This window comes from Prionailurus viverrinus, chromosome E1, assembly GCF_022837055.1.
Source record: "Prionailurus viverrinus isolate Anna chromosome E1, UM_Priviv_1.0, whole genome shotgun sequence".
Lineage (NCBI taxonomy): Eukaryota > Metazoa > Chordata > Mammalia > Carnivora > Felidae > Prionailurus > Prionailurus viverrinus.
The window spans coordinates 16,256,494-16,279,565 of NC_062574.1; the positions used below are offsets into that span (position 1 = coordinate 16,256,494).

At 36.9% G+C, this 23,072-nt stretch overlaps 1 protein-coding gene across 4 annotated transcripts in view; it reads right to left on the reverse strand.

Annotated features, from left to right (window-relative positions):
* Positions 1–520: 520 nt before the first annotated feature.
* GOSR1 (golgi SNAP receptor complex member 1) overlaps positions 521–23,072 on the reverse strand; it is a 46,507-nt gene continuing 23,955 nt past the window's right edge. For 2 of the 4 annotated variants that reach the window (XM_047833050.1, XM_047833049.1), the window contains exons 7-9: positions 13,165–13,194; positions 6,062–6,144; positions 521–2,494 (exon numbers count right to left, since the gene is read on the reverse strand). In XM_047833050.1, coding sequence (XP_047689006.1) covers positions 2,370–2,494; positions 6,062–6,144; positions 13,165–13,194 — 238 coding nt within the window. In that variant the 3' untranslated portion in view covers positions 521–2,369. Of the gene's footprint in view, positions 2,535–6,061; positions 6,145–11,263; positions 12,009–13,164; positions 13,195–23,072 lie in introns of those variants that run through there. The other 2 variants (XM_047833052.1, XM_047833051.1) reach the window with 2 other exon arrangements.

A 23,072-nucleotide genomic window follows, 5' to 3' on the forward strand; every position in this document is an offset into this window, starting at 1 on the left:
CTGTAAGGACAGAAGAAAAGGTGGAAAACCAATCTGGTTAAAAAAAAAAAAAAAAAAAAAAAAGTTAAATGGCACCAAACTGAAAGAGTTCAAATCAGCTACCACAGGATCCAAATCCTCTTTTTGTAAATGACACACTTCTATTTCCTTACTCCAGGGTTTCTTTCTGCAAATGAAAGAACCATAAGAGGAAAGGACAAGCCCTCTCCTGGCTAGCTACATTTGGCCCTGGGTCACCTCACTATGGGCTATATAGCACTGGGAGGTTAGTCAGACCTACCAGACAACAACATCTTATACCAAGCCTTATCAACTTCCTTGGAAGAACTAGTTTATTTTCATAAAGAAAATAACCAACATAATTCTATTACTTCATTTAAGCATTACCCTAAAGGAAAGGCTCATCAGCCATCAAAAGTATTTGCTCAGTGCAGCAAGCAGCTCAGCCCCTAGTTTTACTCTCACACAATCAGCTTTAATGAATATACCAAATAATCAGACCAGTAAAAAAGACTGGTAGTATAATTAAATAAATAACTTTATTTATGATACTTCAGATTTTATAAATGCCAACCATATAGCAATGAAAGTCCCATAAATTCTAGCTGAGGCACAACCACCAATCAAGGCCCTTTGAAAAATCAAAGATAATAAAGTGTCAGGGGAGAACAGTCTTGTTCTCCCAACAGAGAATTTAGTAAATGAACTTCTCTGATCCTTTAAGATTTACATTGGGAAAACTTAGACTTTCTTTTCAGGGCATCCCCAATCAAGTTATCTGATCAATCAACCCATATTTAGAAAAATAAACCCCATAGTTTAAAAAAATGTATCCAATGGCTTTCATACCCAGAACATAATAAAACTTTGACAACAGAATGAAAAAGCTCTCAGTTTCTGTACCAGATCAGGGGTTAGTATAGCCATCAGCTCTTGTATCAAGTTAACCTGAATGTCATCACCGATGCACTGTGATATCGTTAAGAACTCCATGCTCATATCCTTTTATTCCCTGTGGCACAGTCTGAGGTCAATACTATAAATACCAGAGTCCATTCCAATGGTGAAGAGCAACCTTCTTTCTTGGTGAGGAGTGTAGATGTTGACGTCTTCAAACTATTTGTGGTAGTTCAGGTGACTAAGTTGTAAGTTTACAGAAATGGAGAAATGGTTAAACCTGAAAAGAATTCTGGTGGGTGGTTTAAAATTCTGTTACTGTCCAGGGATGGTAGTAGAAGACAGGTACAGATACAGATAGATTCTGTCACATGCACCTTCAACAGTAAAACCATTCTCTGGATGTTTGGAAAGCTTAACAGATTTGGAATGAGTAGGTTTTCATAAAACACAGACTTCCTGGTACATTAGGCAGTATTTCTTGAATCTTTGCTCATAAATCATGGAGCATTTACAAATGGAATAATCTGGATGGTGACCCCTCAATCAATGTCTTTTTACATGTGGCTTGCTGAACAGATCTCACTGAAAATTGAGCAGTCCCCTCACTCAGGGTTAATCCTGACATGATGAGGAATAGTTGGGGGCGCTGACAGACACTGGCTATTAGTTACTTTTACCATGGTAGAACTGAGATTGCATTTTCTCATAGTAGCAAGTATTAATCCAATGGAAGAAATAAACAAAACATCAAAACAATGACGGACAAAAAAGCCTGTTATTCTCAATGCTTTTCCAGCAATATAGTTAACCCCAGTGTGCATACAATTTAAAAAAAGAGGAAGAAAAAAGCTTTTCTTGCGGTGTTTGTCTTCTGTTTCAGACAACCTCAACTGTGTTGAAGTTGACCTGTTAGCATCTCAAAGAACCTGTGAAAAATGTAATTTTTCTGGAATACCAAAACAGGGGCACAGAGTAGAAATTTATAGCACAGCTTATCAAGAAATGACTTGTGATTTCTCTTCATGACTGTAAAATAAAAGGACAAGAACTATTTTTATTCACAACCCAATCTGGTGGCTGAAAGGAAAACAGTCTTTGGATATAGAGAAACCTGGTTTTCTAGAGTCCAGCTGTAAGATCTGGCTTGTTATCAGCCTTCAACACTATTACTGAAGCATAGAAACTCTGTTTCTGATTGGTTTACTTACCTCCTGGGAAGACAAAAGCAACTGAAAACTTTTTTTTTTTTAAACTAAAAACAGAAGGAAATGTGTGTTAGAAAAGATAGCACAGGAAAACTGTGGCTTCAGCTCAACCTGACCGTATCACAGAGTCCATCACCATCAGTCTTGAATTAATCCTGTTGGTCAGGCTAATCATCAGGACAATCAACTTCTCCTTCCTATTTTTCCTTATTCCGGATCAGGGTGTGAAAGTGGTGGTTGTCAAGAGTCCCTGGAGATGTTCCATCAGTGGAAAGCATACAGCAGCAATAGGATGGTACAGACACCAATAACACCGCCCAGGATGAGGGAGTCTCGCCGTTTCCTAAGATTGATTCGTTGGATCAGGCTGTTCACAGCAGGAAAACGATCTTTGGGAAATCTTTATTAAGGTCATATTTGAAGAAGCCTCTTTAGTGAAAAGTCACAGGGGTCACAAAAATAGAGATCAGTGGAGTCCAGAAACAATAAATAATGCGAAGAAATACAGAGGAAGAAAATTACACTGAGGGAGTCTTTAAAAAAACACATACCCAAACTGGGAACATCCTACTGCTCAAGGTCCCAAACCAACTGAGGAATTACAACCAGGCTTGGGGTCAGGGTGGGAGGTAGTGAGCTTAGGAACAGAGGGACTCTGCAGGGCAGGGAGGTGTAAGTACAGCCAATACCACTGCTAACAACACCCTATTCTGTTCTCTTTTCCTTTCTCTCTCTTTTTCTCTCTCTAAACCCCTTCTCTCAGGAAAGTGAGAAGTTCGGCCAGAAGAGTTCTGAAGTTCTTGATCCTCTCCTCACAGGGTGATAACCCCCTTGGAATCAGGCAATAGGTGGTGGCAACCAACTCTAGGGTCTGAATAAATCAGTCACTGGTGAATTATTTAAATTTTTTAGTTTACTCTGCAGCAGTAGGTAGGATATGGTAGGTAAGGGGGCTACACTGTTCTAGCTGTCCTACTTAGGAAACATAAAAAAAGATAGGAAATTTCCAATTTTAGAGGTTTAAAAAAGCAGTCACAGCTATATTTTACTTAGTATTTCAAAATATCTTCATACTCTTATTTGTATGTTGTAGACCAAAGCACATGCCTGTGCATCCTAACTTGTTTTGCATTTTTTAAAGTTTATTTACTTTGAGAGAGAGCGAGAGAAAGGGGTGGGGGTGGGGGAGAGGCAAAGAGAGAATCTCAAGCAGGCTCTGCACCGGCAGTGTGGAGCCTGACATGCAGCTCGAACTCATGAACCATGAGATCATGACCTGAGCCGAAACCAAGAGTCAGACCGACTGAGCCACCCAGGTGCCACTGTTTTGCATCTCTGACAATATACCTTCGGGTGCCTCCTCTTTGTTAATATAGGTATTTTATCAAAGTCAGGAAAATCACTGACAAAAACCACCTACAATACTAGAGAGCTAGAATAATACCTCCACTCTGTGAATCTTTATTGCATTTTCCTGTAATTAAACCACCCAGCAGGGACTATATTTATTTGTACACTTATATATTCTACATATTATATGATTAGGACCATGTTATCTTCTAATCTTGAATTTCCCTATCCAGAACAGAGCTTTACATATTGTAGGCATTAATGTGTTTTTTGAATTAATGAGAAAAATTTGCAGAAATAATTTTTAAAAATACTGAAGCAGCAGCAGCATGAAATAATAGGCAAAAACTTTTACAAGGTACAAATCTCATATAGAACAAATGCTTAATCTTCTCTTGCTTCGTAAAGAATCAACAATCCCCTTAAAATACTTTTGGCATTAGGGAATTCTGTCTATAATGGGCATATTACCTTTAGAGAAGTCCCCCTCTCTCTCCTTCTATAATAATCTAGTTCAGTCCATGTAATAGTGTAGGCTGACCTTGTCCTCTGCCATCAGGTATATTTACAAACTCGGATTGGCCAGAAAGAATATTCCCTTCTAGTGACTCAAGCTGGGGCAACTACAGTCCTCTTGGGACTTTTATTACAGCTGGTAGAAAAGACCCTCTTTCCATGGGGATTTTTAACTGGCAGAAGGTGATTCTTCTAGCCATCTCTATCACTATGTGGAGAAAACCTCGTTGAGAATGAGGCCAATCACAGGAAAGCAAAGATAAGAGATGGAGTAGGTAGGGGGAAAAGAGAGAGGAAAAGCAGATTCTTGACAATAACATCTGAGCTCCTGAATTGAGCCATGCCTTAGGTTAAATTCTACCCCTGAATTTTAGATAAATATGAACAAATTAATTCCCTCCTTTCCCCCCTTAAGTCAGTCTAAATGAGGTTTCTGTTACTATCTCTCTATGGAGTCTCGACTAACACACGCATTTTGTTTTTGAACACACATTTTTCCAGAATTATTATAATTTGTGGTAATGGCAAGATGATACAATGTATATAACAGTACTCTGTAAACTGTACAGCCCTATGTAAAATATAAACAATTATGGATAAGTTATTTTGCACTTAGGGTGACAAAACAGGAACAAAATTCACAAAAAGTTGGAAAATACAAAATATACTTCAGGATATTCCTTAGGGAAGTACGTATCAAACTAAAAGTGACCTTAAATTATCTAGGACCAGGGTACCTGGGTGGCTCAGTCAGTTCAGTGGCTGACTCTTGGTTTTGGCTCAGGTCATGATCTCACTGTTCATGAATTCGAGCCCTGGGTCAGGCTCTGTGCTGACAGTGTGCAGCCTGTTTGGGATTCTCTCTCTCCCCCCCTCTCTCTGCTCCTTCCCTGTTCATGTTCTTTCTCTCAAAATAAATAAACTTAAAAAAAAATTATCTAGGACCAGAAGGTACTCAACTTTTTAGGCCCTTCCCCTTACTAATTGGGGAAGGAAACTTTTTCTCTAAAAGTCTTGACTTCTCAGAGAGTAAACAAAATGTTTCAGAGTAGCAGGCTTACCAGTTTCCCCACTGGGTTTCATGTTAGTATTAGTAATCCTAATTCAAATCAGGAAACTCAAGAATTAAAAATGTAGAGGTCACAATTAACAAGCAGAGAATCTATTCTAATGTTCAGCTTGTGCATAACGAATCACAATGAAAATACTCTAACAGCAGTTACAACTCATGTATGGCTGTCTCCTTCCTTCTCTTTCTAAGAATCTGACACTGACTTATTCTTCAAACTGGAGAAAGAAGTAATAAAAAAGCATATAATTTATGATGTTGAGGTAAGAATAATATATACTGTGGAGTTTTACTGGGGTGCCTGGGTGGCTCAGTTGGTTGAGCATCCAACTTCGGCTCAGGTCATGATCTCATGGTTCGTGGATTTGAGCCCCGCGTCAGACTCTGTGCTGACAGTTCAGAGCCTGGAGCCTGCTTTAGATTCTATGTCTCCCTCTCTCTCTGCCCCTTCTCTGCTCATGCTCTGTCTCTCTATAATAAAACATTTTTTAAAAACTTAAAAAAAAAAAAAATTTATTTATTTATTTTGGGAGAGAGGGAGGGAGGGAGAGAGAAGCGTGAGTGGGGGAGGGGCAGAGAGCGAGGGAGAGAGAAAATCCCAAGTAGGCTCCATGCTGTCAGTGTGGAGTCCGAACCCGGGCTTGATCTCACAACAGTGACATCATGACTTGAGACGAAATAAATCAAGAGTCAGGTGCTTAACCAACTGAGCAACCCAGGCGCCCCAGGAGTTTTTAAAATGTAAAATAATTTGAAAATTCATATTTATAATTTTCTAAATCTACTAATGTCAGACTTCTGGTGTAGAATCTTTCACAAATAGTACTAAACAGTATCAACTTCTATAGAGTAGGAATGCAAGGCATATTCATATGTAACTATTGATGCTCTCAACCACTACTGATGATGGCAACCTGACCAAAACCAAAACCAAAACCAAAACCAAAAAAGCACACACACAGACCCCCACCCCCACCCCCACCTCAAAAACCTAGAGATTTCAAACTTTCAGAAAGGATACTGGCCAAAGTATTCATTTTGCTCTGAATTGACTTCAACATTCCTCTCTGTGAAGTCATGTTTTCTTTTGTTGCCATAGCAATGCTGAAGGGGGAAAAGAGAAGATAATTACGTCGGTATTTAAGATTATCCTGCGCAGATCCATCATATTCTTAAAAGTGAAGAGAAAACTAAGATGGGCAACATCATCTTGAAAAGCACAGGCAGGAAAAAAAATCATTTCCCAAGTCACCTTCCCACTGTCTTTTCCTGAATGTCCACTCCATCCCTACTGCTATCTTCTGATGTCTTTCTGGACAGTAGGCCATTTCCTGTGATTTTTCCCAAAGTAACAAATGAAATAACAGAGAAATCCCTATTACAAAAGCTTCTTAAAATGGTTTTGAAAGGGGCCAGCTACTAAAAATATCTTTAATCAGGAAAACTGTTGAGAGAGAAGTAGGAAATTATAATCATAAAAAAAGAACCAAAAGTGTTAACACATCACAAAATACCCATATATAACCAGCCCTTAACTTATGAAAAGATTATGTTCCAGAATTCTACTTGAGAACCATCTAGGCAGATTTTAGGAGACACATGCAACATTATGCTGGGTTTCCAAGCCAAGTGACAAAGGTTATGCATTCATTAAATGACTAAAGAGATGGGGGAACGTCCCTTCTCTTACAGACTATACTATAGTCTCTTCCATGTGACTATTCTGATGTCCTGTTTAAAAGAATCTCACTTAATATCTTTTTGCTTTCATGCCAGGATTAACTTCAACAGTCTTATCTCCCTGGGCATTAGAATCCTAGAGCATAGGTCAGTACCCATTTTTATATATAACACACAGGAGAGAGCTATAGATACTGATAACATAAAAAACAATAGGAAACAGAATGTCCTTGAATAATTCTGAAAATATATCAAACGTTGAAAAAAAAAAAAAGCAACAGAGATGAAGAGATTCTGGGAAGATGATGATCAGAGCACAAATTCCTGACCCTATCGTTGGTCCAACTTCCTCCATGGAGGAACACATGAACAAAGGCAGATATGATGAGGAGGGGTCCATCTGAGATCCCTCATTCTTTTGAAATATCCAAGAAAGAAAGCCAGGTAGGCTATACTCTCTCAAGCAAGGGAAAAACCAAGGAATTGATGGCAGGGAAGACGAGATTTTTCTTCAAGCCTGGGGCAAAGCCCTAGGTTTCAATTCACCCTAAGGAACCCAACAATGGAAGATATGGACGTGCGTGTACAGGAGCTACAGTGATGCACTGAACTGTAGCTGGTAAAGGGTGGTACACACAACCACAGAAACCTATGAGCCAGGAGCTGACAGTCCATCAGATGGTGTGATGCCCGGCCCTGAAGAAGAAAAAACTGCTGGGGCACCCACTACCACCTAGTATGCCACTGCTTAGGGGTCTAATAGCCTGACCTATCTGGGAGCTGACTGAACACACTCTTGAACAGCCAAGACCAGGTATCCTATTGGAGGAAAATGCTAGGAGTACTCTAAGCAAATGACATATCAAAACTGAAATTTCAAGATTTGAGAAGGCCAAGAAGAAACAAAAGTGTGTGGGGAGACAGATCAAAGGATATATATTAGAGTGCTGTTTGGAATAGTAAGAGACAAGCAAACAAAAACACCCCCCAATGGAAACAACATTGGAATGGTTTAACAGATTATGATACAACGAAACTATGAAATAATATTTGGTTATTAAAAAGAATAAGTTGGCATTATTTCTATTAAACTGGAGGAATGTTTATGATACACTGAATAATTAACGAAGCCACAGAATGTGTAAAGTATGAATCCTTTTTTATTTTAAGCAATAAAACATCATTGTGTATGTTTGTATGACAATGAGAACGTATTTAGAAAGATACACAACTGTCAGTGAATACAAGTTACTTAGGGGATAGGAATGGAGGGACACTACCAGATGAACTTTTTTTTTACATTTTAGAATGATTTAAATTGCTAAAATAAGAACACTGTACTTTTCTAAACTATACATATCTCACAAAGAAAATTACAGGAATTCCACCTGAGTGATGAAGAAACGTGAATAACATTATCAGCGCCAAATCTACTGTAGTTATTTGCCTCAGTACCGCTAGGAGTTAAGCATGATTTATAAAAGTTTTTCCCAGATCCTAGAAAAGATCAAGATTTAAAGGGATCAGGTATCTCTGAAGGCAAAACTGTGAAATAGGGCTAAAAATGGAAATTTGTGCAAGGAATTGCCAGACCCCTAAATTATCTTCCCTGAACAACACAGTCAGGTGACTGCCCCCAGTTCAGTAGCAGATCTAACCTAGAAAAAGAGACCTTAAAGATCCTGACATTTTGAAGTTCCCCACAAAACAACCAGGTCCCTTTCTGATCATGCATTGTAAGGCCTACTACTTGGCAAGTCCCACCACCCATGTACAGAGAACTAGCTTCCAATTACTGGATTTTCTGGAGCCTCACCCTTAAATATGAACAAAGAATCAAGAATCACTACAAGTTTGAGAAGAGCCTCTAACAGAGATCCAAATAAAAACTATCAAATAGAAAAGTGAGTCTGAGGAAACAGAGGCAATAACAGAAGTTCAAGAAACTCTAAAACTGAATTATATTTAATGTCTTCAGAGGGAGAAAGAAGGTATCACACCCATGAAAGACATAAATGTATGTGTGTGTGTGTATGTGTACGTGTGTGTAAGAGTGTACCCACCATTGAGAAAAGAGCCGGTATAAATTAAAAAAAAAAAGAATGGAAATAAAAGTGTAACAAATCTCAAAAGGACAAACTGAGTAAACCCCTCAGAAAGTAGAAAAAAAGATAAGTGGAAAACGGAGAAAGGGTAAAAAAAGGAACAGAAAGCCCAACATGTTACCTTTTAAAATTAAAACCAAAAAAAAAAAAAAAGAAAAAAGAAAACAAAAACAGTGAAGAAGGAGGTGGGAAAATGAGAGTTTAAGAAAATGTCTCAGAACTGAAGAGGAGTTTCCAGACTGTAGGAACTCATCCAATGGCCAGTACAACGAACTGGAAAAGATGCATGATAAGGTTAAAAAACACCAAAAGCATAGGGAAAAAGGGATAATCCTAAAAGCTTCCAGAGGAAAAAGGCTCATCACATACAAAGGAACAGAAATCTTAACTGGCACTGAACTTAAAAACAATACTGGAAACAATGTCATCAAAAATTTCAAAATTATTCCTAACTTAGCTAAACAATGAATCAAGAATAGATGTGAAAAGTCCAAAAGTTGTACCTCCTGTTCTTTCTCAGGAAACCACTGAAGAACATGGTCCAGCATAATGAGGGAATAAACTAAGAGTTTATGGAAGACACCAAATCCAAGAAATAAGTGATCCAATAAAGGAGGTCACTGAGGTGTCTGGGTGGCTCAGTCTGTTAAGCATCCGACTCTTGATTGTGGCTCAGGTCATGATCTCATGGTTGGTGGGTTTAAGCCGCCAAGTCGGGCTCTGCACTGACAGCGTGGAGCCTGCTTGGGATTCTCTCTCTTTCCCGCTCTCTCTCATAAATAAATAAACATTAAAGAAAAAATGGAGGTCATTTTAAGGTAATGGGGATAGAGCATCCCAGGACCAGTGCAGGATGGCAGGTCTAGAGAACAACCGGTCAAGATTAAAATAGAAGGAAGCAGACAATGTTAACTTTACACGGAATTTTAGATCCAAAGAACGAAAAGAACACAAGAAGAGTCCAAAATAACAACGTCCTTTGCATCATTAGCTTTTTTTTCTAAGTTTATTTATTTGTTTTGAGAGGAAAAGAAAGCACTAGTCAGGGAGGGGCAAAGAGAGGGAGAGAGAGAGAATCCTAAGCAGGTATGTGCTGTCAGTGCAGAGCCCGATGTGGTGCTTGAGCCCATGGACCATGAGATAATGACTTTAGCCCAAGGCAGATGCTTAACTAACTGAGCCATCCATGTGCCCCTGCATCATTAGTTCTTATTCATAATTTTTCCCTTCAGTGTATGTCTATGATAGAATATAAGGTATTTAAAATGAGGCTTTAAAAATTATTTATTTATTTTAATGTTTATTTATTTTGAGAGGGGGAGGGAGGGGCAAAGAGACAGGGGGAGAGAGAATCCCAAGGAGGCTCTGTGCTGTTAGTGTAGAGCTGGATACAGGGCTCAATTTCATGAACCATGAACCTGAGCCAAAATCAAGAGTCAGACACTTAACCAACTGAGCCACCCAGGTGCCCCTGTTTTATTTTTTCTATATTTTGTTTTAGAGAGAGAGAGGGAGAGCATGCATGCCAGCGAGGGAGAGGGGCAGAGGGAGAGAGAAGGAGAATCTTAAGCAGGCTCCACACTCAGCACAGAACCCAGCATGGGGCTTGATCCCATGACCCTGGGATCAGGACCTGAGTCAAAATCAAGGGTCGGATGCTCAACCAACTGAGCCACCCAGGTGCCCCTAAAATGTGATTGTTTTAATATAAATTTATAAAGTACTTTAAAACAGGTATTATGGTCTTATATAAAGTAACACAATTTCATTTAAAGCTAGGCTGAGCATCTGAAAGCAATCTTTGAATCATATATGCCTGTTTTTTTACACTGGGACTATCACTATCTCCCATGCACTCTGACTCAGAAGTAGATAAAGAAGATTAAAAAATAATTTCCACAAAGCACTTTGTATTCCTTGGAGAATGGATATTATCATCATACATTATGTTATTATCTTGGTGAATATGCATGATTGCCAGTACCACACAAAGTATATCTAGACATACTTTCCCATCTCACTGCATCATCTGGAGTCAAGCTGAGTGAAATCTAGACTGCTGTTATTTCAAGGGTCAAATACTCAGAGGCAAAACATAAGCTCCAAATAATATATAATGCTTTTAAAATGATAAATCATTGATGTGCTTACTGGAACTTTCTTACCTGTTGTGTGAACTAAACTCAGACACTTATTTTTTCAACAACAGACAATATCAGTTATACATTTAAAGCTTAAGACTAAGTTAATATTAAAAATATCAGTTCTTTTCAATTAAGTGATGCCAGAGTCTATATTCAGTTGTGTACATATTCTTAAAATCTATTTTTATCTCCAAGAGTAAAAAGTAAATTGTTACATATAGAATATGCAAAAACAATTATCTGACACTTAAATTTTATATTACCTAGAAGTAATCATAACTAGCTTTAGAATCAATAAAATTTTACTTGTGATATCTACCAGATTTTGAAATAAAGGGAAATAGTGAAATAAAAGACTTCATAATTATATTATTTTGCTTTTACCTAGCAAAATAACAGCAGCAGTGATTCAATGGTTCTCAAATGTTCCTATACTAGGAAGTACTCCAAATTTTTTATACTCATATTACCAGCCCTTAAATAGGCCAGCTTTGAATTGAAAAGCTTAATTAAGACAGCCTGGCCCAAAGAAGATCAGGCAGAAAGAGGAGGGGAAAAAAGGAAGAAAAGAGGAAAAGGATTATAGAGAAAGTTTAAGTAAAAAGTCCTTAGCAAATGCTATCTTACTTTATGTGCTGTTGAAAGGGAAGGAGTCACAAGGAAAATATTTCAGTTGACAATTAGGCAATTTTGCAAAACCTTTGCCCAGATGGACAACCCAATGCATGCAATTTAAACAAAATCCCCAGATATGATAACTACACATTATTATAAGAGATTATAATTTATTAAATAATGATAGAAACATTATAATCTACTAAATAAAATAAGAATCCATGAGCCTGTATCAATATAAATGCATACTTAAAATGTGAACAATGAAATATTTAGTGGTAGAGAGGCATCATGTCTGCAATTTATTTTCAGGTAGTTCAAAAAACGAAAAGTGAAAAAGCAAATGTGGCAAACTGTTAACGTGTGGGGAATCCAGGTGAAGCGTATATGGGAATTCTTTGTACTACTGGAATTTTCCTGAAATCTGAAATATCAGAAGGTACTGGGATCATGACCTGAGCCAAAATCAAGGGTCGGATGCTCAACTGACTGAGCCACCCAGGCGTCCCTGACAAAGCTACCACTGACAGATTACCTAGTATCATTCACACATTGTATTAGGCATTTTACTCATTATCTTTCATCTTCACAACAATTTTTTAGGGAGGTATGATCATCAATCCCGGTTTTTGAACACATAAGAAAATGAAGACTCCAAGTAACTTAACCAAGAACAGATATCTACTAAGTAGCACAAACCAAATCACACTCCAAAGCTTGTACACTTTCTAGGTGGGAAATACAGTAGTAGCTTAGATAGAGCTCTGGTCCTAGAATTATAGAGATTCAGGTTTGAGCATTTGAATCCTGAACACAATTTATCAATCATGTCACCACAAGCAAATTACTTACCTTAATTTCTTTTTTGTTTTGGACAGTGTTTATTTCATGGGTCATTAAAGAAATTAAATAAAATAAAGCATGTAAAGCATTTGAGACAATACCAAGGCCTACAGTAAGAGTACATGTTTGTTGTTGTTTCCATGTACTTCATCACACCTTTCCCAAAAAATGCTTTAGACATTGCTGAATTCTAACTGTAGAGATCATATCTAGTTCATTTACTTTTTTACCATCATAAGATAGTATCTAAAAATTCACCAAACCTAGAGAATTAAGTAGTTCAAACCAACATAATTGTCCCTTACCTTAAGCAATAAACTACTTCAGTGTTATTACAGATAATACTAAATATTACTGCAGCACATTTTCCACAGCTGCTGTGACTGAAACCCAATCTACATAAATGGTATATACACAAAATCACATGTCTAAGATGGTTTTCCTTAAAAAAAATAAAAAATAAAAAGACTGAAGTTGAAAGTACTGAGTATGAATTAATCAGAAAAATTAACCTTGGTAAGTCAGCTTAATTCCACTAATTCTTGAAACAAATATTTTGTGCTTCAAATGTCTCTTATAAGTGAAAGACACAGTAAAAATTCATCACAATCTAGTGAAATTCCCATCTCTAAGGATGGTAAGTGAACTTTATCCCTAGTTACAGGGTTAACCTGATCTGTTCACTTATGTTGCAAACAAACAAAAAACAATAGAGTAAAACAAATTTTTTTTCCTACCTTATTGTCTCTTCTATCAGACGATCTGAGCTGCAAATAAAATGGAAATTAAAATTCTGGAATTATTAAAGCACTTTAAAACTTGTACTTAATTTTTCTACATTTTAGAGAATAATTTTTCAGACATTTATACAAACAGAATACCCAGACTTTTGAAAGCATCTGGAGTATATTCTGGTCCCCGAAATAAATTTAATTTATCCACATATATAATTTTCATCTTACTTTTGTTAGCTTAAATCTATTTCTTTCACAGAGAAACTTGATGACTAAAGACAGAACAGGGTTTTTTAAAAAAATGTTTATTTATTTTTGAGAGAGAGAGAGAGAGAGACAGACAGACAGACAGAGTGCAAGCGGGGCAGGGACTGAGAGAGGGAGACAGAGAATCCAAAGCAGGCTTCAGGCTCTGACCTGTCAGCACAGAGCCCAATGAGGGGCTCAAACCCACAAACCGTGAGATCATGACCTGAGCCGAAGTCAGATGCTTAGCCGACTGAACTGCCCAGGCACCTAAGACAGAACAGTTTTAATGACCGCATAAAGACATGAAACTTCTTTAATCTAGATAGCTCAAACTTGTCACCACCATCTATTCAAAACTTAAGAATTACAACCAACTTGTTGAGGCAGGATAAGGAAATATAGTTCTGAGGCCTATAAGAAGTAATTATTTACACCTTAAAGTTCCTTCCATTTTGGGGAAATAGTTTTTTGTTTTGGAAACGAAACCAAATTTCAGCTTACAAAATTTACAATTCAAGAATCTGAATAAAGATACTAAATGCAATGTTTGCCTTTATGCATCAGACCTTGGAAACAAACAACTCTATTTTAGGGAGGAATTTATAGGTATTTAAACTGGTATAAAGGTGCTGCTTTACAGCAGAAAGTGGGAAAACTAACTCCTAAACATCTGCATCTGCGCAGCACATGCAAGGTGCACAGTAGGTTCTCAACTCAATATTTGCATATTTTCTTCCAACTGCTTCTATACAAAAGAATTTCTAAGTTCACTGTATAAAATAACTTGAGGTTTCATAATAGGAAACCTAAGTTACTGCATGAACTAGGTGACAAAGATGAGCTTTAAAAATACCATAAAAGGGGCACCTGGGTGGCTCAGTCAGTTAAGCATCCAACTCTTGGTTTTGGCTCAGGTCATGATCTCACAGTTCGCGAGACTAAGCACTGTGTCGGGCTCTGTGCTCACAATATGGAGCCTGTTTGGTATTCTCTCTCTCTCTTTTTCCCTGTCTCTTCCCTGTTCACACTCTCTCTCTCAAAATAAGTAAATAAACTTTAAAATAATAATAATAATAACAATAATAATAATAAAAGGATCATACATGATGATTAAGTGGGATTTATTCCAGGGATGCAAAGATGGTTCAACATTTACAATCAGTCAATGGACTACACCACCCTAACAAAATGAAGGACGAAAATCACATAATCATCGCAACAGATGCAGAAAAAGCATCTGACAAAAGTCAACATCCATTTATGATAAAAACTCTCAACGAAGCATGTACAGAGGAAATGTACCACAACATAATAAATGTTATGTACATGGCAAGCCCACAACTAGTATAATTTATGATGAAAAGCTAAAAGCTTTTCCTCTAAGATCAGAAACAAGGATGCCGACTCTTGCCACTTTTATTCAATAGTTTTAGAAGTCCTAGCCAGAGCAATTGGGCAAGAAAAAGAAATAAAAGGTATCCAAATTTGAATATTATACATAGAAATATATATATCTATAATTATATCTATATTACATATAGAAAACCCTAAAGACTCCATCAAAAAACTTCAGAATGAATTCAGAAAGCTGCAGAATATAAAACTCATAACTCAAAAATTGGTTGTTTCTATACACTAATAATGAACTATCAGAGAAATTAAGAAAACAATCCCATTTATAACTGCATAAAAAAGAATAAAGTACCTAGGAATATATTTTACCAAGGAGGTGACTTATATATTGAAAATGACAAGACATTAATAAAAAACACTGAAGAAGACACAAATAAATGGAAAGATATTCCATGCTCATGGATTGGAAGAATTAATACTATTACAATATCCATACTGTCCAAAGCAATATGTAGATTCAATGTAATTCCTATCAAAATTCCAGTGGCATTTTTTTTTTTTACAGAAATGAAACAAACAATCCTAAGATGTATAAGGAATCATAAAGGACTCTGAATAACCAAAACAATCTTGAGAAAGAAGAACTAAGTTGGAAGTACCATGCTCCCTGATTCCAAGCTATATTACAAAGCTATAGAAATTAAAATAGTATGGTACTACCATAAAAACAGACATAGATCAATACAAAAGAAAGCCCAGAAATAAACCCATGCATAGATAGTTAATTTATGATAAAGGAGCCAAGAATATACAATAGGGAAAGGGCAGTTTCTTTAATAATATATATATATACACACACACACACACACACACACACTCACAATGGAATACTACTCATCTGTAAAAAAAGAATGAAATCCTGCCATTTGCAACAACACTGATGGAGCTAGACAGAGTATTATGTTGAGTGAAATAAGTCAGTTAGAGAAAGACAAATACCAAATGACTTCACTTATATGTGGAATTTATGAAACAAAGGAGTAAAGGGGAAAAAAAGAGAGAGGCAAACCAAGAAACAGACTCTTAACTATAGAAAACAGACTGATGGTTACCAGAAGAAGATGGGTAGGAGGTCAGGTTAAATAGGCGATGGGGAGCATTGGGTGTTGTATCGAAGTGCTGGATCACTATATTGTAATACTTGAAACTAATATTACACTGTATGTTAACTAACTGGAATTTAAACAAAAACTTTTAAAAATTATTCAAAAATCAATCAATGTAACTCACCATATATGAACAGGCTAAAAAGCATTTGACAAAATATAACACCTATTCATGAGGGAAATTCTCGGAAAAATAAGAATAGAGGGATATTTCCTCAACTTGATAGAGTATCTACAAAAACTTATAGCTAGCATTATACTTAACAGTGAAAGACTGAACATTTCTCCCTAAGACCTGGGACAGGGCAAGGAAGCCCATTCTCACCACTCTTATTCAAAAATAGTGCTGGAAGTTCTAGGCATGCAATAAAGCAAGAAAAGGAAATAAAAGACATACAATTGGAAAGGAAGAAATAAAATTATCTTTATTTGCAGATGACAAGACTGCCTACACAGAAAATCCCAAATAAACTATATAAAAACACCTAGGGGCGTCTGGGTGGCTCAGTCGGTTAAGTGTCCAACTTCGGCTCGTCATGATCTCGCAGTTCACGAGTGCAAGCCTCGCGTTGAGCTCTGTGCTGACAGCTCAGAGCCTGGAGTCTGCTTCGGGTTTTGTGTCTCCCTTTCTCTGCCCCTCTCCCACCCACACTCTCTCTCTCTCTCTCTCTCTCTCTCTCTCTCTCTCTCAAAAATAAACATTAAAAATTTTTTAAATAAAAAAATAAAAACTAGAGTAAGTCAGTTCAGCAAAGTTGCATTACAAACATGCAAAAATCAACTGTATTTCTATGTACTAGGAAAAAACATGTGGACCCCAAACCTAAAAAGACAATGCCATTTATAACTGTTCAAAGAAAAAAAACATAGATGTAAATCTAACAAAACCTGTATAGGACTTGTATAGGACAATTACAAAATGCTGATGAAAGTAATCAAAGAAGATCTAAATAAATGGAGAGACACATCACATTCAGGGATTGGAAGACTCAACAAAGTAAAGATGCCAATTCTCAAACTGATTTACAAATTTAACACAATTCCTAGATATAGGTAAGATCACTGCAAAATATATAAGAAAGCCAAAAGAATTAGAATAACTAAAGCGATTCTGAAAAAAGAATAAATTAAAGTCAGTTTACCCAATTTCAAGACTTATTACCTATCTACAGTAATCAAGACTGGGTGGAAAAAAGACTGTGTTACTGGTCGAGGAACAGACACAGAGATCAGTGGAACAGAAAAGTGCCCAGAAATAGTCCCACACAGATATGTCCAACTGATTGTTTTTTCTCATTTAGATCTCATAAGTAGCACTTGAGGTGGATATCTAAGAGCTGAGTTTTTAAAATACTGAAATGAAATCATGTAACATAAAATTAACCATTATAAAGTGTACAATTTAGTGGCATTTAGTACATTCACACTATTGTGCAAATAACTGACACCACCAAATACAGGTGAGGATACGGAGAAACTAGATCATTCACACATTAGCAGGAATGTAAAATGGTAGCCACTCTAGAAAATAATTTTAAAACTAGTTAAAAAGTAAACACACAGCTACCATACGACCCAGCAATTGCACTCCTGGGCATTTATCCCAGAGGAAAAAAAAATATGTTCACACAAAAACTTGTACGTGAATGTTCACAGAAACTTTTGTGTGTTAACAGCCAAAAGCTGGAAACAACCCAGAAATCTTTCAATGGGTGAATGGTTAAACAAATTGTGGTACATCCATAGTATGGAATACTACTCAGCAATAAAACAAAACAAAACAAAAAACCAAACAAAACAACAACAAAAAAGGTGCTAGTGATACATGCAACAAGCTGCTCGAAACTCCAGAGAATCATCCTGAGTGAAAAAGTCAATCTGGAATGGTTATATACCATATGATTCCAGGTATAAACAACATTCATGAAATGACAAAATTACAGAAATGGAAAACAGATGAGTGGTTGTTGCCAAGGGTTAATGGGGAAGGGAGAGGCAGGAGGGAAATAGCTTTTAAAAGGGAGAATAGGGGGGCACCTGGGAGACTCAGTTGGTTAAACGTCTGACTCTTGATTTTGGTTCAGGTCATGATCTCACAGGTTTGTGAGTTGGAGCCCAGCATCAGGCTCTGTGCTGACAGTGTGAAGCCTGCTTAGGATTCTCTCTCTCTGCCCCTCCCCAGCTCTCTTTCTCTCTCTCTCTCATAAAAAACAAATAAACTTAAAAAAAAATAGTAAAAAAATAAAAGGGCGATGGAGAAACCTGGTGGTGATGGATAAACTCTGACAAGTTTATCACTATCTTGGTTGTGATATATAGTGTTATAATTTTACAAGATGCTACCTCTGGGTGAAATGCACATGAATCTACAATTAACTCAAAATAAAAAGTGAAAAATTTTAAACCTGAAGTGTTAACCAATGTACCAATTCTAAGTTAGATTAAATATAATGGTACATACCTTAAATAGTATACAGTGGTGAAGCAATGTTAAAAAAACAACAACAGAGAAACTACTGTGTGGAAAATACATTTCTAACTAAACTCAACTGAACCTGCCTAGACAGTAATGCAAAAATACAAAGCTAAGCATTTCACACAAATCATGAGAAAATCAGCCAGATATACTTTGTTAGTTATCTGATTTCTACAAGATTTGAAAATACACTAGCATTTCTTTTCTATCTGTTTTCAACCATAGATGTCAGAGCTAAATTTCAGTAAACTAGCTAATAAATTAGTTTAACTATTAGACTTTGGTTGGAAAACAAAGTCATTATGTTTTCTATTCAAAGACAATGTCCTTGCAGAAGTTGAAATGCCCACTAAGGAACAACTTTCTATATCATGACATAGCAAGAAAATTCTTTGATGTTGTTTGTAGCACACAGATATAAGCCTTGGTTTATGTAATAAATATGTTCCTTAAAAGATATCCTTTCTAAAAGTAACATTTTGGCCAACTGAAATCGTATTTTAAATGTAGTAAGGGGGTGCCTGGGTGGCTCAGTCGGTTAAGCGTCCGACTTCGGCTCAGGTCATGATCTCGCAGTTTGTGAGTTCGAGCCCCACGTCGGGCTCTGTGCTGACACCTCAGAGCCTGGAGCCTGCTTCGGATTCTGTGTCTCCCTCTCTCTCTGCCCCTCCCCCACTCACACTCTGTCTCTCTCACACAAATAAATAAACATTAAAAAAAATTAAAAAAAAATAAATGTAGTAAGGCCATTCTACTTACATAAATCAAATTAAAAATCTTACAAGGCAAATACTCATGCCTCCATTCTTTGTTCTTCATATTTTTTTTGTATAAAAATAGATCTTCAATAATAGGTTTTCTTAAACTATTTTCATTGAGATAGGTCATTTTATATTTCTTTTTTTTTTAATTTTTTTTAACGTTTATTTATTTTTGAGACAGAGAGAGACAGAGCATGAACGGGGGAGGGGCAGAGAGAGGGAGACACAGAATCTGAAACAGGCTCCAGGCTCTGAGCGGTCAGCACAGAGCCCAACGCGGGGCTCGAACTCACGGACCGCGAGATCATGACCTGAGCCGAAGTCGGCCACTTAACCGACTGAGACACCCAGGCGTCCCATGCCATTATATATTTCTGAGATTCACAACTTATCTTCATATAATGGTAATTTTACAGCATCATCTGAACTGCAGTCAAATAAAACAGTTTTCCGGCTTTCCCTAAAAAGGAAACCAACCTAATAATAGGTTTTACTTATAAAGAACACCAGAATTATAATCCCAAATATCCTATTCTATGGAGGAAGGAGGTCCTCCCTCCCCATGGTATCCTTCATTTATACAGTGGCACATACAGAGGAAGCCCAGTGATTTTTAAATTTCTTCTCAGACTGCCCAAAGTCTCAAAGTCCTTAATTAGCTAAGCCCTCCACTGACTAAACATCATTCACTAAGAGCATCCTGGATAGTGTGGATACCCATTTAACAACAGAATGGCTCCATAAAGATGGCATAATCTAGTAAAAGTCAAATTTAAAACTGCTTTCCTTTGGGGCATTAACATATACAATCAAGTGGAATTATCCTTCTTAAACAAGCACTTCATAACAGCCCACAGGCATTCATCTGAGTCTGTAATTAAGCAACAAGTTTCTGTTTCTTTCAAGACCAATTTGAACTAGCTGAAAACAATGAGCCAAATTTCATCACTAATTATTGTATGGAGGAATCACTAAAGCCACATTTAAATAATTCTTTTTAAAATAATTCATTTCCTCCAACATACATATTGCAAATGGTACCAATTTCAGGAATGAAAATGGGATTTCAAGCACATTATTTGAAAGCAATTTAAACCAACAAAAATAAGAATGTGGCAAGATCACTCAGATAACACCTAATTAGAACCCTCTTTTATTCTATTAAATAAGTAAACAAGTAAATAAGTAAAATAAGCAAGTACATAATAAATACAATTTTAAAACTGAGCCCTTTATAAACTGCAATCGATGAGGCTGTCACCCACTAATCCTACAATTTACAACAAATACTGTAGTAATGTAGTCTTTCACTTATAGTTAACCAGAGAGGCCCTCAAGATCTGGGTCTTATTTCTGTATAAATATCTCTTAAAACATGTTAAGTGAATATAATGAAGCTACAGTAGGATACAAAAACCTGTTTCAGGGGCGCCTGGGTGGTTCAGTCGGTTAAGCGTCCGACTTCAGCTCAGGTCATGATCTCACAGTTCATGGGTTCGAGTCCCGCGTTGGGCTCTGTGCTGATAGCCCGGAGCCTGGAGCCTGCTTCTGATTCTGTGTCTCCCTCTCCCTCTGCCCCTCCCCCACTTGCAGTCTGCCTTTCTCTCTCTCTCTCTCTCTCTCTCTCTCTCTCTCAAAAATAAGTAAACATTAAAAAAAATTATATTTAAAAAACTGTTTTAGAGCTAACAGATGTTTACTTTACAGATAACATTTGGAAGATACAGAAAAACAAAGATGGAAATAGAAATTATTTGTAATCCCTCTTCCACGAATATTGTGGTTTATTTCTTTCCAATCTGGGTTGACCAAGAATATCTTTACTTGCTTTTGTGTGTGTGTGTGTGTGTGTGTGTGTGTGTGTGGCTTATTTGGCACAGTAATTTTTAAAATATTTACATGAAGTTACCTAAGGACAAAAAGTAAGGCATCTGACAGACTCTGAATTCTAATTTAGGGAGAGAAAAAAGAGAAAAGTAAAAGCTAAATTATTAGCAGTGAGTTCCCGGAAAGTCACTTCTTCCATTTTTTAAAATTAGTAGACTTATTTTTTAGAAGAGTTTTAGTATTCAGTAGAAAGTAGAGTTCCCATATACCCATTTTCCCCCACCTATTATTATTTTTTTTTTAATATATGAAATTTATTGTCAGATTGGTTTCCATACAACACTCAGTGCTCATCCCAAAAGATGCCCTCTTCAATACCCATCACCTACCCGCCCCTCCCTCCCACCCCCCATCAACCCTCAGTTTGTTCTCAGTTTTTAAGAGTCTCTTATGCTTTGGCTCTCTCCCACTCTAACCTTTTTTTTTTTTCTTCCCCTCCCCCATGGGTTCCTGTTAAGTTTCTCAGGATCCACAGAAGAGTGAAAACATGGTATCTGTCTTTCTCTGTATGGCTTATTTCACTTAGCATCACACTCTCCAGTTCCATCCACGTTGCTACAAAGGGCCATATTTCATTCTTTCTCCTTGCTACGTAGTACTCCATTGTGTATATAAACCACAATTTCTTTATCCATTCATCAGTTGATGGACATTTAGGCTCTTTCCACAATTTGGCTATTGTTGAGAGTGCTGCTATAAACATTGGAGTACAAGTGTCTCTATGCATCATCCCCCACCTATTATTAACATCTTTTAGTGTGGTATCTTTATTACAATTGATGAGACAATACTGATAGTTAAATAAAACCCATAGTTTATATTAGGGTTCACTCTTTGTGCTGTATAGTACTACAGGTTTTAACAAATGCATAATGTCATGTATCCATCTTATAGTGTTATGTAGAGCAGTTTCACTGTCCTCCTGTGTGCTCCACCTACTCTATCTTCTCACTCTGAACCCCTGGTAACAGCTGAACTTTCTGCTGTCTACAATTCTCTTTTAATGCTTATTTATTTATTGGGGGGGGGGGGAGGGGAAGAAAAAGAGGGAGAGAGGGAGTATCCCAAAAAAGCTCTGTGCTGTCAGTACAGAGTCCAACACAGGGCTGGATCCCATGAACCATGAAATCATGCATGACCTGAGCCAAAATCAAGAGTTGGATGCTTAACCAACTGAGCCATCCAGGGGCCCCTCTACCATCTACAGTTTTGCTTTTTGTCACATAGTTGGAATTATACAGTGTGTAGCCTTTTCAGACTGGCTTCTTTCGTGCATTTAAGGCTCCTCCATGTCTTCAGGGACTTGCAAGTTTACTTTCTGTATCACTGAATAATATTCCATTGTACAGATATACTACCGTTTATCTGTTCATTTACTGAAGGTCATCTTGGTTGCATCCAAGTTCTGGCAATTATGCATAAAGGTGCTAATAAACATTTGTGTGCAGGTTTTTGTTTGAACATAAGTTTTCAATTCATTTAGGTAAAATACCTAGGAGCATGATTTCTGGATCATATGCTAAGACTATATTTAGTGTTTTAAGGAAGCTGCCAAAGTGGCTATATTGTATTCCCACCAGCAATGAGAGTTCCCTCTGTTCCACATTCTTGCCAACATTTGGTGCTGTCAGTGTTTTGGATTTTAGCCATTTTCATAGGTGTATGGTGGTATCTCGTTGTTGTAATTTGCTGTTCCCTAATGACATCATGTTGAACATTTTTTCATATGCTTATCTGCCATCTGCTTATCTTCTCAGATGAAGTATCTGTTAGATCTTTTGCTTACTTTTTAATTGTTGAGTTTTAAGAGTCCTTTGAATATTTTAGGTAACAGTTGTTCATCAAATATGTGTTGTGCAAATATTTTTTTTTCAGTCTGTGTCTTGTCTTTTCATTTTCTTGACAGTATCTTTGGCAGGGCAAAGCAGAAGTGTTTAATTTCAATGAAATCCATCTTATCAGTTTTTCCTTTCGTAGATGGCATTTTTATTTTTAGTATTATTTTTAATGTTTGTTTTT